This window comes from Lutra lutra, chromosome X (assembly GCF_902655055.1).
Source record: "Lutra lutra chromosome X, mLutLut1.2, whole genome shotgun sequence".
In the NCBI taxonomy this organism is placed as follows: Eukaryota; Metazoa; Chordata; class Mammalia; order Carnivora; family Mustelidae; genus Lutra; species Lutra lutra.
The window spans coordinates 20829236-20845657 of NC_062296.1; the positions used below are offsets into that span (position 1 = coordinate 20829236).

General features: G+C 51.5%; 1 protein-coding gene across 8 annotated transcripts in view; it reads right to left on the reverse strand.

Moving 5' to 3' along the window:
- BCORL1 (BCL6 corepressor like 1) overlaps positions 1 to 16422 on the reverse strand; it is a 61866-nt gene that overhangs the window by 6204 nt on the left and 39240 nt on the right. For all 8 annotated transcript variants that reach the window (XM_047715747.1, XM_047715750.1, XM_047715746.1 and 5 more), the window contains 5 exons: positions 15445 to 15668; positions 10572 to 10793; positions 8289 to 8455; positions 7203 to 7348; positions 518 to 595 (listed from right to left, as the gene is read on the reverse strand). In XM_047715747.1, the coding sequence (XP_047571703.1) occupies positions 518 to 595; positions 7203 to 7348; positions 8289 to 8455; positions 10572 to 10793; positions 15445 to 15668 (837 nt within the window). The remainder of the gene's footprint in view (positions 1 to 517; positions 596 to 7202; positions 7349 to 8288; positions 8456 to 10571; positions 10794 to 15444; positions 15669 to 16422) is intronic.

Consider the following 16422-nt stretch of genomic DNA (forward strand, 5'->3'; position numbering starts at 1 on the left):
CTGCTCTAGCTTCCCCAGGGCTTCGGGGTGGGCACCTCCCCCAACCTGCAGCCCTGACCCAGGGGAGGGGTGCTGACGGCATCATAGATAAAGACTCTTCTAAGAGAGGAAAGCCTGGGTCAGAGGCTAAGGGCTCAGGAGAGGATGGCCGTCTGAGAAAGCATGTACGGTCGGGTCCAGGCAGGGAGGGAATGAGAGCGGCCCAGGGGAGGGCCTGGGTCTCTCCTGCATGTGAGCAATGCCAGAGAGAGGACGATGCACAACAGGGGCTTCTGATAGGGTTAAGACAAAGCAAGGGAGGGCAGAAGTGGGAGAGGGCTAATGAGGGGTGGCTTTGTGGCATCTGAATCCGGGGGGAGCTAGGGTTTGGGTTGAAAGGGTCCATAATTTACTAACAGGTGGAAAAGGCTGCCTCCACGGGGTCACTCCAGTCTTTGAGAACAATTCATGAAACCCAAAGCAACCCCTCATCTCTGAGCCACGGACAAGCATGGGAGGAATCTGACTCCAAGCTTACCCAACACAGAACTGCTGTAAAAGTCCCAGGACACGCCAGGGTCACCCTCTGCCCGGCCCTGAAGATCCGAGAGGTGATCTGATGAAAGAAGAGAAGGCAGTGAGACAAGGAGGTTAGGCTGGAGAAGGATCTAGAGACAAAGCACGTCCATAGAGGGCTAAGAGGACGGGAGAAGGGAAGGAAGGACCACAAGAGGGCCTGGGAGCTACCAGAGAAAGATACGTTTCCTGCTGTTAATCCAAGGTTGCCAACCAGCAGCCAGGAGCCAAATCTAGCCCACTGACCACCTGGAGTTTGGCTCAGTGTTTTTAAACCAAAAAAAAAAAAAAAGTTAATTAACATCAAAGTTTTTAAAATTGAGAGATTTCACCTAAAAATCTGGATTTCCATCTTTTCTTGAAAAAAAAAAATCAGAAAATCTGGCAACACTGCGTCCCACATTCCTGCATGTCAACAGTTGGCTGGAGGGAGAGGTGACAGGTGCGTTCTCCCGCTCAACAGTCCCCACCCTGCCTGCTCCGCTCTCCTACACGATCAGCCCGAAGGCATTTAGGTCTGGGATACAGGCTCTTTCTTAGTGGTGTAAGGAATGGACTCTGCCAGGAGAATACGACCTATCCCAAGATTTCAATTCCCCTGCGGGTCACAATGCTCATATAGCCAATCAGGGTCTCTCCAACTCAAAGTAAGATAAGGAAGCATAATTCCTTCTGTTTCATCTTTGGAAAACATGGGGGAGAGGATCAAGTTTATCCTCATAAAAACGTTTTGCTTATACTCCTAGGTATATACCCAAAAGAACTGAAAACAGGTGTTCAAACAAAAACTTATATACAAATGAATGTTCATAGCGGGTCTACTAACAATAGCCAAAAAAGGGAAAAAAAAGTGGAAACGACCCAAATGTTGTTAAGCTGATGAAGGGATAAACAAAACATGGTCTAGCCATATAATGAAATATTGTTCAGTTATAAGAAAAAACAAAGTACTGACGTATACTACAACATGAACGAACCCTAAAAACATTACACTAAATGAAAGAAGCCAGACACAAAAGGCCATATACTGTACGATTCCATGCATATAAAATGTTCAGAACAGGCCAATCTAGACAGACAGAAAGCAGACTGGTAGTTGGCAGGGAACAGGAAGTGACTGCCTAATAGGCACAAGGTTTCCTTCTGAGGTGATAAAGTTCTGAAATTCAGCGGGGATGGTTGCATAACGTTATGAATGTACTTAATGTCATTCAATTGTATACTTTAAAATGATTACAATAGTTCATGTTTTGCTCTAAGTATTTTTCCATACCAAACACATTTTTAAACCACTTTCCACATACTTGACCTGAGGACAGACAGCAGGTTGCTGCTTTGCCTTCTTTCTTCCTGGCTAAGCAGCATCTATGCAATTGTCTCACCTCGCAACCCCACGTGGACAAAAAGCAGGTTTTCATGACAAACTCAATGGTGTCATCTGTGGGCACATGGCCCAGTGGTTGCCAATATGCCACCTAGCACCTCTGGCAAGCTGACTTAGCTCTGTATGTCCTGGGAGATGAAGGTGTGAGATCGTTAAGTTTCCAAAAGGCGGGCACCACGTCTGTCTGGCTCATCACTGTCTCCCCATGGCCTAAGCCCAGGTTCCTGGCACATCGTAAGAGCGCAATAAATATATGAGGAAGAAAGGGAGGGAGGAATTACTACAAGGCAAGACCAAAAGTAGCGTGCCTGCTTTACCAGCAGGCTGAGACATCGGGTCCTGATCACTACTGTAACCGCCCCCCCCACCTGCCCTGAGAGGTTACATGGCGACTCCGTCAGAGCAGCCCTCACTCACCACATTCCTGGGGCTCCTCTCTAGGGACTGCCTTCAGAGCCCCCAGCATGGCACAGGCCCCTAGTTCTCCTCACCGACAGCAAGTCTTGGTCATCTGCAGGTGAATCTGCCTTTCTGAGGCAGTGAATCGGCAGGAGCCTAGATGTGGACGTCGGAGCAGGCAATGGGAGTGCACCAGAAGCGACTCCACGGCCTGCCTGATGGGGGCAGCTTCCCCTCCTGCTGCCTCATAGGCTCCTCGCACAAGCAGGATGAAGAGAGCCTTTCCTTTCCCTTGACTGGCCCTTGCCCCTTCCCACCACTTTCAGTCCTCTGCTCTTTTCCTCTCCCCGCAAAAGTGCCCTCAGCCTGGCAATCCTGTTCCTGGCTAAACCTCCCCAAGAACTGCAAACAGGTAAGTCACACACGCCGCACACACGCGTCCCCAGCAGCACCAGCCGCGCCGCAGGCAGACAGCACCCCCACGTCCCTCAGCTGCTGAGCGGCTAAAGACAACGCAGTGGAGCCATGTGATGGCACACTGTCCAGCCTTCAGAAGGAAGGAAGTACTGAAACATGCCACCACATGAGGGGGCCTTGGAAACGTGACACTACCTGAGCACAGACGCAGACACAAAAGGCCCCATGTTGTACGGTCCCACTTACATGTAACGTCCAGAATGGGCAAATCCACAGAGTTGGGCAGTAGATGGGGGGTTACTGGGGGCCAGGGGGGGAGGGGGAATGGAGAGCAACTGCTTAGTGGGTGTGGGGTTTCATTTTGAGGCTGATGAACATGCTTTGGAACCAGACAGACGCAGTGGTTGTATAAGGTTGTAAATGCACAAAACGTCACTGAATCGTTCCCTTCGAAGTGGTTGATTTTATCTTCTGTGAATTTTACCTCCACACACGAAAAATATGTTTTAACTACTCAGTGTGTGAGAGGTCACCCTGACAATCAGAGTTTCTCTCTTTCTTGGGGTCCCAACATACCGCTCCCGGTGTCCTCCAACCAAGTCACCAGCTGAGGGACATGAAGCGGGGAGAAAAACCAAGAACAAGCAGTCTTCGACACGGGGTCATATGGCAGAGGTCTCCAACAGGAAAAACAAACCCTGTGATTCCATGACCTCAAGGGATACACTGCTGACCCTTTCATCAGCAGAAGGAAAAGCAGTCCCAATACTTCCTCAGACGCCCCAAACCAAACTGCAACAACTCCCCTCGGCCCCTACATTCTTTCTGACAGGGGAGGGACACGAATCTGTTTTCCCTCGACTAGCCTGGACATTCTTCTTTTCTTCAAAGGGTCAAAGGCAAATCGGTCACATGCCTGCCTGTAATTTGGCCCAAGGAGGAGGTCTTCCCAAGGCCTCTGAGAGTCTGGATGGCTTGGTGCTCCAAGCCTGAGGATGACAGAGAAAGGGATCTGCTGCCTGACCTCCAGTGCCCGGTGTCCTGCCCGAAACCCACGGATGAACGGATGGATGGGGTTGCCACCACACCCTTCCAGATCTCAGGAGAAATGGGCTTCACTTTAAGCCAACTCGATACAGAAAAATCCACTTACAACCCAGATGGACTGCCAGCATCTTCTACTTCGTGAAAGGATTCACTGCAGGATATTTGTAAATAGTGACATTCCTTTGTGTATTTAAAAGAGGATTAAATTCCCAGACTTTTCCAAAACAGGGGCCTCGCAGAAAAAGAGGGAAGCTCTACACCATGAACAACACCGAGGCTCGTGCTCATCTTCTCCACCTGCAGAAAATGGAGCCCTTCGCACCCTACAAGGATTCGCCTTCATCTTCTGCCCTGTGGGATCGCCACTGGGGAAGGAAGAAGACAATCTATAGAGAGTCTGGTCAGGCAAATGCTTGGGGATGAAAAGCAAAAAGCTTTTAAAATACCTCAGCCAGACAGACATTAAAAAAATAAGTCCAGAAATCCACCCAAATGCATCCAGGTTTAGGGGCTGGGGAGGTGGGGTAGTGAGGGAAACGCCTCCCAAACTTCCAAGCCCAGGGTCAGGGTGCCTCCTGCAGCCACTAGGGAGCCTTGTCCAGTGGTTCCCTGAGAGTTTCTGGGGATGGGGGGGGTGACGGGATTCAAAAAGAGGGAAAAATACTCCGTTCAAGGAATTAAGCTCCTGATTATGCCACTGAACCATTCACTTCCAAGTGGTCATATGTGGTGAATTTCACCTCAATTAAAAAAAAAAAAAAACCTGAGCATTATTTCCCCATCCCACCAAAACAAACTCTGGGCCCAAGTCCCCTCTCCCAGGAGCCGCTGACTACTACCAGTGCCTGCCTCCCCGGCGTGCTGGGCCAAGGTCCTAGCCTGGCTTGCTAGCACTGCCCCAAAAAGCCAGCCACGGATCTGCCTTTGAGGGCACTTGATATCTGCATGGAAAAGAGGTGACCCTGCGCTAACACTCCTTTCAGCTCTGAGTCCCCATTACGATGCTGAAGCTCCAGGTCTACGAAGTTGAGATGAAATGTTAAGATTTGAATGAAGTTGTTTGGCCTGGACAGGCTACCCAATGCCAGAATTAAGAAAAGTCTTCTCTTGGGGCGCCTGGCTGGCTCCATCGGTACCGCATGTGACTCTTGATCTTGGGGTGGTGAGTTCGAGCCCCCACATTGGTTACGGAAATTACTTAAAAATAAAATCTTAAAAAATCTTGACGCTGCAATGTGGGCTGGCATCCGGGTGACTTTAAGGAAGCATCAAAAGGCTGGCTAGTAGTTGAGATTAGCTAACGGAAATGAGGAGGGGGGAAAATGTGTCGGTTTCTAAATTTTTAAATACTGAAAATGGTTTCAACATTTGGATTCCTTTGGGATCTTGGAGAAGGGGCCAGGGAAGAAAAGAGTTTGTCTGCTTCTTTAGGTGGTCAGAGATAGCTTTATTTGGATCCAGAAGGCCCGGAGACCCTTAGGAGGCCAGTTTCTAGCCCCAAGAGAACCTCCTGGATTAAACCTGTTGATCAGAGACAGAGCTTCATGCAGTGTTCTTATCATGTTGAGAAGTTCTGGGTGTTCATCTGTGCCAGCTTCTCCTGGAAATCAAGTCAAGTGCAGACAATGTGTGTGTCTGTATGTGTGTGTGTGTAAGTGCACGTGGCACATGGTATGGGAGAAAAGGTCACAAAGGGTGGCTTGCCCTGAGCCCCACACCCCCATGACAGTGCAGCCAAAGTGAACAAGAGTCATCACTAGCCCGGGACAAATGACCAAATGAACATCCCCAAACTGCTCTGCCCTTCAGGGACAGAGGCCCGGGACCCCAGAGCTGGGAGGAGGGAAAAGGCAGTCCTGCCCCTAGGCAGAAGGGCTGGGTCCCAAAGGGAGGCCTGAGGCCTGTACACGGTGAGGTGACCGGGGACTGCAGGGTTTAGTCAGCTCGACTGAGGGCTGGATGGAGGCTGACTGGGCAGGAATCAAGGTCTCCCACCACGGCCTCCCACCACTTCCTCTTCGGCTTTTATTAGTATCAAGGTGGTGCTTCCCACCTAGCTCTCCTTCCATGGGGACTTTTAGTTCATGTTCCTTTGTTTCTCCTTCCATCATCAGCTATCTAGTTAAGCTTTGTTCGATAACTAAATGATCCCCTGGTTGGGAATCCAGAACTGTACCTTCGGGGAGGTGGGGATTTAGGACTAATGATTCCAGAATCTGGAATCTGGAGCCAGATTCTAGGTGAGAGTGAGCAGTCTTGAGCAAACCCTGGGTCTCATGGACTCCTGGTCTGAGAGTGGTCAACCACGAACACGGAAGCCGCCACAGAGGGTCAACAAGACGACTGCCAGCTGCCTCATCTGTCCAGCACTCTGGCAGTCTGAAGAAGAAACTGCTAGAGCGAGGGCCGAGCTGTGATGTCATTAAGGAGGTGGGGTTCCTTCATTCAGTCAAGTCTGAGGAGCTTCCCGGTGAATATGTTCGTACTAGACTTCCCTCCTTCCCTCTGCCCTGCTGCCCAGCTCAGTAGAGCTATCTAACTGCAGGCACAAAGTGGCCATCCACTAATGAAAAAATAAATGCACGTTGCCTTATGGCCCTTGCCATAGGCCTGAACACCAGACACTTTTCTCAAGGAGCCAGGTGAGGGAGGAAGAAAAAGGAACAGGGAGGTGCAGAGGGAACATCAGTTATCACAGGAAGAGGCTGTGAAAAATAGAGCATCAGGGGGCACCTGAGTAGCTCAGTCAGTTAAATGTCTGCTTTTGGTTCAGGTCATGATCTCGGGGTCCAGGGATTGAACCCTGCATCTAGCTCCCTACTCAGCGGGAGAGCCTGTTTCTTCCTCTCCCTCTGCCCTTCCTCCCTGCTCATGTGCATGCGTGCTCTGTCCAAAATAAGGAAATAAAATCTTTTTTTAAAAAGAGAGAGAAATACAGCCTCAGAAGGGGTCCCAAGGGTTCCACTCTGATCACCAACAAGGAGAAAGTACAAAGACAAAAGCAAAATGCTTAGTGTCATTTCTTTGTAACTAACATCCCACTCAGAACAGGGGTCAACACATTTTGCCCCCAGCTCAATCTATCAGTGGGGCCGCTGTCTCCCTATGTGGGCCTACCCCACGTACCTCGCTGGGAAATGGGTCCCTGTGGGCTGCCATGGCTCTGAAGAGGATGCATGCGATGTGGACACTCATGGCATTGGAACAAGAGGAAGTGGACCTCTGGGCTTTTTAAAGTGCATAGAGATTTCTGAGACACTTCAAGGAAAGCCTATAAAGAGGGCTGACGCCCCTCATGGGAGCTGTTTGAGATGAAGGGAGATGAAGAATATCTCCTCAGGAGTTCAGAAATGAGAGGCCAACCCCAAGGATGATGGCTTCAAGCCTGGGCTGTGCTTACCGCTGAGAAAGCGCTTCATGGTGTCGCTGCTGGCCAGCTTCATGGCTGTCTGTCCCGAGTAGGTGGCCAGTGTGGGGTCAGCCCCATAGGACAGCAAGAGCCAGATGGTCTCCAGGTTGTCATTGACCACCGCGTCATGAACCGGCCTGCGGAGGTGATACAGGGTGAGGACAATGGGGCCCAAGCAGGAACCTGGGTGTCTAGCCTCAGGCTACTACATCAGGGGAAAGTAACTTAACATGAGCCCAGAATAATGTGGGTAAGAGTTAGGGTGGAGGAACCGTCTCTGAACTGTACCCCCGCATCAGATCTCTCCACTTCCTTCTCTCTCTCTTTCCCCTCCCTGCTATCTGTCTCTTAGGTTCTCCCTACATTTGGGACAGTCCCTGAGGTACACTGTAGCTCCACTGGTTGCTCTGGAGTTTGGGAGAGAACGGGCCCCTGACTGAGGATAAACTTAAAGCGGCTGCTGGGGGTATGAACAGAAAGATCTGGATGACTGCCCTGGAACAGGGAAGAGTGGAGTGGCTCTGTACACCAGGTGGCAGCCAAGCAAAGCCTGCATCCTCTGACCCAAGTCCCTACTTGGTAAGCAGTTCCTGTCTCGATGTGACCCAGGAAGCAAGCCCTCTGATAGAGGTGAAGGGCTGTAATTTCTTTAAGACACAGCAGGTGTCTTTTTTTTTTTTAATGTACAGACATCAAATCAAGAATCAAATCTGGGATGTTACCCTAAGGTGGGCCTCCCCGTTCCTATAAGGCCAAGACTCTGCCGGAGACAGATGAGCCACCAGGAGGACGTGAGGGATGCCTGAGTGGCCGTCCTGGTAAAGCTGCACTTTCCAGGATGATCCCTAGATAACCCAACCTCTCCTTGGGAACCAACGTGGGCTGGCCGGCCAGGAACTCGTCCACCCCTGCCCTAAACTGCCCCCCTACAGCGATCTGTAGCCGTCTTCCTGAAGCACTTCCCGACAAGGCCTGGTGTGCTGTGGAGGCCCAGGCTGCAGCAAGTTCTCTGGAGTGAGGGGCTGAGCTGCGGGGCCGGGGGTGGCGGGGAGGGGGGCTGGGGAGCGGCCTTCTTGCCTCGTGCCATCTTGTGCACTGCAGTTCACGTTGGCCCCATGCTCCAGCAGGATGTTCAGGATGTCGGTCCAGCCCCTGGAGCAGGCCTCATGCAGGGCCGTGTAGCCAGCATTGTCGCGGTGATTCACGTCTTCGCTGTCCTTCTGGAGGCAGTAGAGAACAACGTCCTGCAGGGACAGGGACAGCTCCATGAGTGAAGAGAGGCCTAATTCTTGAAATCACCCCAGTTAGGCTCGAAGCTCTCCAAATGTCCAAAGAGAAAGTCTTAGAGCCTCCACTTTATTCTGGGGCCTAATGGGCAAGTCTCAAAATCTTCTGTCAATAAAGTCAGTCCTGAGGTGCCATGGCCAGGGCCTCAGCTCTGGGCTATTTCCTTTGCAGTGGGGAGACCCGTATTACGACCAAGGATATTCCCTCATCTGGGCGTGGGCTGTTGGGGTGAGGTCCGCAGAGAGGCTCACCTGCCCGCCCGGAGCTCAAACTCTCAGGCCTCAACTCCCTGAGCCCTGATTCCCTAGTCTGGGGCTTTACAAGAGGGCCCCAGACCAGAGAAATGAGGCATGTGCTGGCAAGCACAGCCTCTGGCGGTAACTGGAGAACAAGGAAGAAAGAACGGGTTGAAGTCCTCCCCTGGACGCTGGTTTTAATAGTTGTAAGCGCTGTCCCTGGATGTTCACCCCAGGGCAGTCCGTTCTTGCCTTCCCCTCAAATCAGTATTGCTCGGAGTATACCTCAGCGTGGTCATTCACTCACAAAGTAAAGATGAGCCTCCCTGGGCTACACGACAGACCAGAGGCAGGACTCCGGGACTAGAAGCACCCCAGCTGGTCTGAGAAGAAGCCGATGAATAAGCTGAGGGGGAGGGGAGGCGTGGCCCCCTCTTCTGAGGGGAAAAGGCAGGCAGCAGTACCAGAGGCCTATTATTAGCCCTCTCTCCGGCCCTGGGGACATGGGTGGCTCAGGCATCCTGACTGACAGTTAGCTCACAGGCTAGCCAGCGAGAGAAAGTGAGTGAGAAAAGAGAAAGTGAGCGAGCAAGCAAGCGAGTATGTGGCTGTGTTGGGGGTGCTGTCTCCTGAATATATAGGAACTATTCCGCTCACTCAGGAGAGCACAAGGCCCCTACCTTCCTCACCAACGCAGACAATGTTGGCCTCCTCCCTCAGGCCTCAGACGACTCCTCCTCCCTCCCATGACAGGCTGCCCAACCTGCTCCTGTCCTGTCCTGGTTGGTTCTCCTATGGCCTCCTACTTGCTGGTTTGGCCCCAGGTAGAAGAAGGTTAAACCTGACGGCAGGGGTTGGTCATCTTTTTTTCTTAGATCTCCCTTGGCACCTACCCTGGCCCCCAAACTAGGCACTCAGGAGAGACGGGCAGCTCGCCAGTGAGCCACTGTCAAGGCAGTTCTCCTGTGCCGACCAGCCCGGCTGGGACTGCGCCCATATTTAAATGAGTCAGATATAGGGATTGGAAGCCTTAAATCAAGGCCTACTCTAAAACCCACATCTCCACCCTTGAGAGCAAATCCTTAGGAAATAATTGGTGCGGTGGGGCAGATATACGTGGTCAAGGAGTTCATATCAACAAAAGTGCCTGACAACGTTTTATCATAGTCAACAGAGCCAGGCTTCTGCCCTACCCTGGCACCTGGGAATCAAAAAGACCCTGGTAGGAATTCAGACTCATACATATGTAAGAGTTGAATGGTCCGGGACACATCATTTAGCATTGCTAAGCCTTGATGTTCTCACGTGTAAAATGGGGCTAATAAAACCTACCTCCACGGGTCAGTGGTGAAGAGCTCTTAACATGACCAAAGTGGTGCTCAATACAGGCCAGCTCCCCCTCCCACTTTCTTTCCAACCCCAGGGAAGCAGTGTGAGTGCGAGGAGTGCAGCCCCGCCTGCCAACGCGCCACTGACTGCTGGCCATTGGGAGTCCCAGTGAGGGGAGGCTGGAGGGTGTGAAGAGTGAGCAGTGATCACCCCTATTCCTCTCTGAGTGGGGGAGCTGCCACAAAGCAAATTTTAAGACGACATCAAAACCCCGTTTCTGGCCCACAAATGTGTTGGATTATCAATGTTTCAATTCTTTTCAATCCCAACTGATACTCCAATGAGCTTGTGTTCCCACGCTCCCTGAGAGCAGTGAGGCGGCCCCAGAGGCCATCTGGGCCGTAGGAGTCCAGCGGAGGTTGAAGCCCCAGATCCAAACGAAGTCCCGCCCAGGCCACAGAAGACACAATGGGAGAAGTTTCTCCACAGATGCTGGGGATCTCCCTACCTTATAGCCAAGACGGGCCGCCCGCTGCAGGAGGGTCTCACCCGCGTTTTTGTTCACTATGAGCCGACGTGCCTCTGGAGGGATCTGCCGGGCTGTAGGTGACTCGGAGGCCTCCTCTGGGCCGGCACTTCGGGACTTAGAGGGTGTGCATGGTTCTGTGGGTTTCACTGGGGTGGGAGGCTTGGGAGATTTTGTCTTCTGCTGGCTCCAACGACCTTTGCCCTGGAAAGCAGAGATGGGGTCCTGGATCAGCACAGGTTCCCATCCACTCCTACCCCGATGTTGAGGGGGCTCAAATCCTCAACCACATAAGCCAACAAATGACCAAGGGATTGGAAATCAGAGACAGAGGGGACATCCCATCTTCCCCGAAGCACTCCACATGCCTTCTTTACCTACCTCCATTCCATTTGTTGCGGTTTTGACAAGTCCTATTTCTAAATGAGTGAAGCAAACTGATAGGAAGGAGAAGTGGAGATAGGTATCTTTGACCAAAGACGTACAGCTGCTGAGGCTTTCACTCTTGTCGCAAAAACCTGCCTCCTAACCTGCCCCAGGCTCTTCCCACCTTCCTCCACACCCCAGCCCTGGATCACATCCATGCCCACCTTGCGTGGTGCAAAGCACATGGGCTCAAGAGTCAGAAAGATGTCAGTTTGGAATCTTGCCTCTGCCACCCACTAGTTACAAGATCTGGATTAAGGCCCAACCTCTCTGAGCCTCACTTTCTCGCTTATGGGCTCTTCACATGGGGAGGAACCGTGTTTGAGAAACTGTACTCGAGGAACCAGACCGAAGGAGCCTCATTTACACCGGACCTAAGTTAGATGATGAGATTCTAAACTAGGAGCTGGGGGCAACTGAGTGGCTCAGTGGGTAAAGCGTCTGTCTTCAACTCAGGTCATGATCCCAGGATCCTGGGATGGAGCCCTGAGACTGGCTCTCAGCTCAGCAGGAAGCCTGCTTCTCCCTCTGCCTCTCTCCCTCCCCGACTCATGCTCTCGCTCATTCTCTTTGTGCCTCTCAAATAAATAAATACAATTTTTAAAAAATATAAATAAACTGAGAGCTGAAGTCATAACTGGACAAGACTTTGGAGGACCTTGCGAGAGGTGGGTCCACCTTGTGTGTGGGAGGGACATGAATCACTGGGTGACCAGAGGCCAGACTCTAAGTTGCCCTCATCAGATTCTAAGTTGGCCCCTCATGATACCCCTGATATTTGTGCTCTCATGTAGCCCCCTCCTGCACTGAACAGGGCTGATCTGTGTAGCCAACAGGAGTGTGCAGAGGTGACAGTGTTTGACTTCTAAGGCCACTTCCTAAAAGACAATGTGGCTTCAGCCTTACTCTTTTTTGGATCACTTGTTCTGGGGGAATCCAGTTGCCACATCAAAGGACACTCTCCAAAGGACACTCAAGCAGTCCTTTGGAGAGGTCCCCAGGGCAAGGCAAGGAGGCATCTCCTGCCAATGACCAGCCATTCAAGGTAGCCCCCCTGGAAGCAGACCCTCCCGCTCCAGTCAAGCCTTCAGTTTAATGGAGCCCTGGCTGACACCTTGACCGCAACCTCACAGGAGACCCCAAGCCAGACCCCCAGCTAAGCTGCTCATGAATCCCTGACCGCCAGAAGCTGTGGGAGATAGTGTGTTTGTTGTTGTGTTGAGGTAAGGTTGAGGATAATCTGTTAGAGCACAAGAGACAATTAACACATACCACTTACCCAAATCCCTCAGAGCATTACTAAAGTCTCACAGAAATCCTATGTGTTCTACAATCTTTTACAACACTCTAGACTTCCTTCTCCACATATGCAGGCCACCTAGCCTGAAACAAATAATCTGATACTTGATGCCAGACTTTTAACTTCCTTATACCATTTCATGGACAAGTCTGGCCTCCTGCTAGGTTTGAGGCTCCTTTGGGGCAGGGTTCACATTGTCATCTTCTCTCTCTCTTTTTTTTTTAAAGATTTTATGTATTTATTTGACAGAGATCACAAGTAGGCAGCGAGGCAGGCAGAGAGAGAGAGGAGGAAGCAGGCTCCCCGCAGAGCAGAGAGCCCGATGCGGAGCTCGATCCCAGGATGCCAGGACCATGACCCAAACCGAAGGCAGAGGCTTTACCCCATTGAGCCACCCAGGCACCCTGTCATCTTCTCTTTTGTTCCTTACAGCACTTCACTCCAGGCTGGAAACATCATCACAACACATATTTGTTGACTTGATTCAAGCCAGCTCTGTGCAGAGCCCTGGGCAGACTGAAAAGTTACCGAAAATCATGAAGCTTGGAAAGCGATGGCAGCAGGGAGAAGACCAGAGCCCAGGGCATTTGTCTCCTCTGGTAAATCCCAAGAGAACCGGAACTGCTGTCCATCTGCATCTCCAAAGGGCAGAGAGGTCTAATCACTAGCAGGAAGGCACTGCGGATCAGTGTAGGGTGTAGCTCTACAGCCACGAGGGCAGAGGTAGATAACGGCCATACTGGAGGAGGCTGGGTAAAAGTGCCTGGGTTTTTGCTAAGCCAAGCCGGGAGCCAAAGGGTGACTTTCCTTCTGGGGGCAAGAGCCACCAGAGACAAGGGAGGCTGCCTGAGAGGGGGAGGAGCAAGAACAAATGGGGGCCCCGCCCCCTCCCCTCTTCCTCCCTGGCTCAGAGCCCCTGTGGGAAGAAGCCTTTGGCCGATGCCCCAGCTTTAGTGTTGCAGGCGCGTCCCCCGCCCTCCCCCCGCCCTGCTTCCCACTACAAAGCACCATGGCATGGGGGCATCCAGAGCAGGTGGTGGGGACTGGGAGAGAAAGAAAGGCGGGAGGGAGAAAGGGAGGCCCTGTGAAGGGACAAAACCTCTCTGGGAGGAACATTTCAGCAGACACTGCCAGGCGGAATAACCAGACACAACTACCAGCGTGTGCTGCTGAATGTCAGGCAGCCAGTCACCTTTGTGTGGGATGGGGCCGTATGAGGGAGAAGCAGGGGGGAAGAGGAGGGGGACGCCCACCTTTCACCAGAGCTGCTCAGCATTGCAGTGTGTCCCTGCCTGGGCGTCCCCAACCCCAGCGTCTCCCAGATATAGACGGAAGCCACCCATTGACCAGGTGGAGGCACACGGAAAGAGCCTGGGCGGTGAGACCTGCGTCACGTCCCCACATTGTCACTCGTGACCACTGAGTAACCTCGTGCCAGTCCCTTAGCCTCCTGGAGCTTCACTTTCCTCACCATAAAACGAGGACAACAGTGCCTACCTCTAACAGCCACTGCGGGAATTAAGAATGGCCACGGGAAGGGAGTACTCAGCGCGGACCAGGCTTCTTTATTCCCCCTGCCCCGCTCCCTCTGGCGGTCTGAGGGAGTGGTCACTGCTACCTTGCCATTCTGTGCCTCTGTCCTCTCATCCTTGCCTCAACCTGAAGCTCAAGGATGTACACCAACCTCAAAGAGCACTTTATGATTATCAAAGCCTTTTACAACCCCTGCCTCCTTTGTTCCCCCAAGCACCCTTGTGAGATGGAAAGGACATGGAGTATCATCTCCATTTTTTAAAAAGATTTTATTTATTTATTTGACAGAGATCACAAGTAGGCAGAGAGGCAGGCAGAGAGACAGGGGGAAGCAGGCTCCCTGCTGAGCAGAGAAAGGAATGTGGGGCTCAATCCCAGGACCCTGGGATTATGACCTGAGCTGAAGGCAGAGGCTTTAACCCACTGAGCCACCCAGGCGTCCCTTATTTCCATTTTTAAGATGAGGAAATAGGCTTGGATACCTTTTCTGAGCTAGAACCAGATTCCAGGCGGGGCAAGGGAAAGGGAGGGAGAGATAAGCACCTGGGTCTCCTGCCTTTTGCCACTGCCACTCCAAGCTGGAAAGAGCTGGAAAAATCACAACCACCAAATAAGCCCATTCTGACCTTTGGTGGGTTTTTTTTTTTTTTTTTTTTTTTTTGGTGGCCAATGACACTGGAGCCCGGACCTTTGCTTCTTTCAAATGTAAAGTTCACCCGAGGACTGAGGACCGTGTTATTTTTTGCAAATGGTACAACGTGAAACCCAAAACCAATGATGTAAACATCAGACCCCCAAAAAAGATGTCAATTATTCAATTATGAACAGAGATTCTAGAATGCTGGCCTGGCTACTGACTGGTGAGTGCCTCTCTGAGAAGCAAAGGAACTGGTGAGTTAGTGGTGGGAGGGCAGCTCTAACTCTCTCAGTCCTACCCTCAGGCAACCTTTGTTTGGACCTCAACATCCCTGCTTCTACAAGTTGCTTTCTACCTGATTGACTCAGAAAACTCTGACCGGTTTCCAGGGAGTTAAGCCCAGACGAAAGCTTCCTGATTGGATGTTAACAAGCTATTCAGGTGAACATCCTGCCATATTCTTCAACTCTTAACTCAAAGGAAATCCAAGGCCTGTTGAGGAAAAGCCAGGAAGAACCAAACCTGAGAGTTTTCAGGCTCTTATTTTTTTTTTAAAGATTTTATTTATTTATTTGACAGAGAGAAATCACAAGTAAGCAGAGAGGCAGGCAGAGAGAGAGGAGGAAGCAGGCTCCCTGCTGAGCAGAAAGCCCGATGTGGGGCTCGAACCCAGAACCTGGGATCATGACCTGAGCCGAAGGCAGCGGCTTAACCCACTGAGCCACCCAGGCGCCCCCAGGCTCTTATTTTTAACTGATAACTTTAGGTCCCATTCTTCAAATGTAACCCCCAACTCGCCTAGAACTACTTCAAAATGCTTCAATAAATATGAGTTCATTTGGTCCTCCCCGTCCACTTACTCACTCACTCACTCAGACGACTGTTGATCAAGGAGCCTCGGGAATGGCTGCCGCCCTAGCCCGCTCCCTTCCCACCAAGTCCCCTCACTGGCAACGCACCTTGGCCTCTTCTGAGACATTTGTCATGTGCTTGGTCTTGCACTTCCGTTTTCCTGATGGCTTTTCTGAATTTTCAAGGCAGGCTGGCTCCTCCAGGTTATTTGGGAGGAAACCGTTTGGTGAATCCGAGATCCCCTGGGCTTTGTTGGGCAAGAGAAGGTTCCTGTTCCTGAGGCGGTGCTCTGAACTTTGGGAGGAAGTCTTCTGCTTCCGAGCCTTTAAATCTGAAGGCAAGAAACAGGAAAGAATGGATGTCAGGGAAATGGAGCACAGAAAAGCAATGCCTTCCTCTACGACGAATCAGAAGGCTTTGGGGAGTCGAATCTCAGTGCTGAGTTGTGTAACGAGCAGCTACCAGAGTCTAGAGTGGTGCCAATAATGCCACTAAATGCTTCGCAAGTGCCCACTGTACTTAACAACAAAGTCCCTGCTCTCGGAGCCGATGACCACTCCCAGCCCTGCCAGCAGGGGGCGGCCCAGGTGGCTGTCCCCAAGATGAGGGTAATTTTAAAAGGATTTCCCCATAGCCCAGAGCAAATCGGAACTTTATTTTCAGCTTTTTCCCCATCCCCTTTGTCTCTTTCCCCACTCCAATATGAAAACAAATTTAGCCGTTCTGCTGCTGCGAAGTACGAAGTATAATGGGGTGGGGTGTAAACAGAGGTCTTCCCTCACTGCCTCCACTCACCCACCTGACTGCCTGGTTGGTCACTCACTGAAGACATGCAGATCAAAGCCACAGAAACTCCCTGAAGTCAGAAGGCGCCCTGGGCCTACTTAGCTGATGGGCAGTCACAGAAACCTCCCTCCCAGGTTGGAAATCAAGTCACCAGGATACCCTGGGCAACCTCTCTAATTCTAGCCAGAGCTCACTAGACAAAGCACTTTCTAGTTTCAAAAATCATGGCTGTGATCCAAGGGGCACCTGGGTGGCTCAGCTGGTTATGCAGCTGACTCCTGGTTTCGGCTCAGGTCACG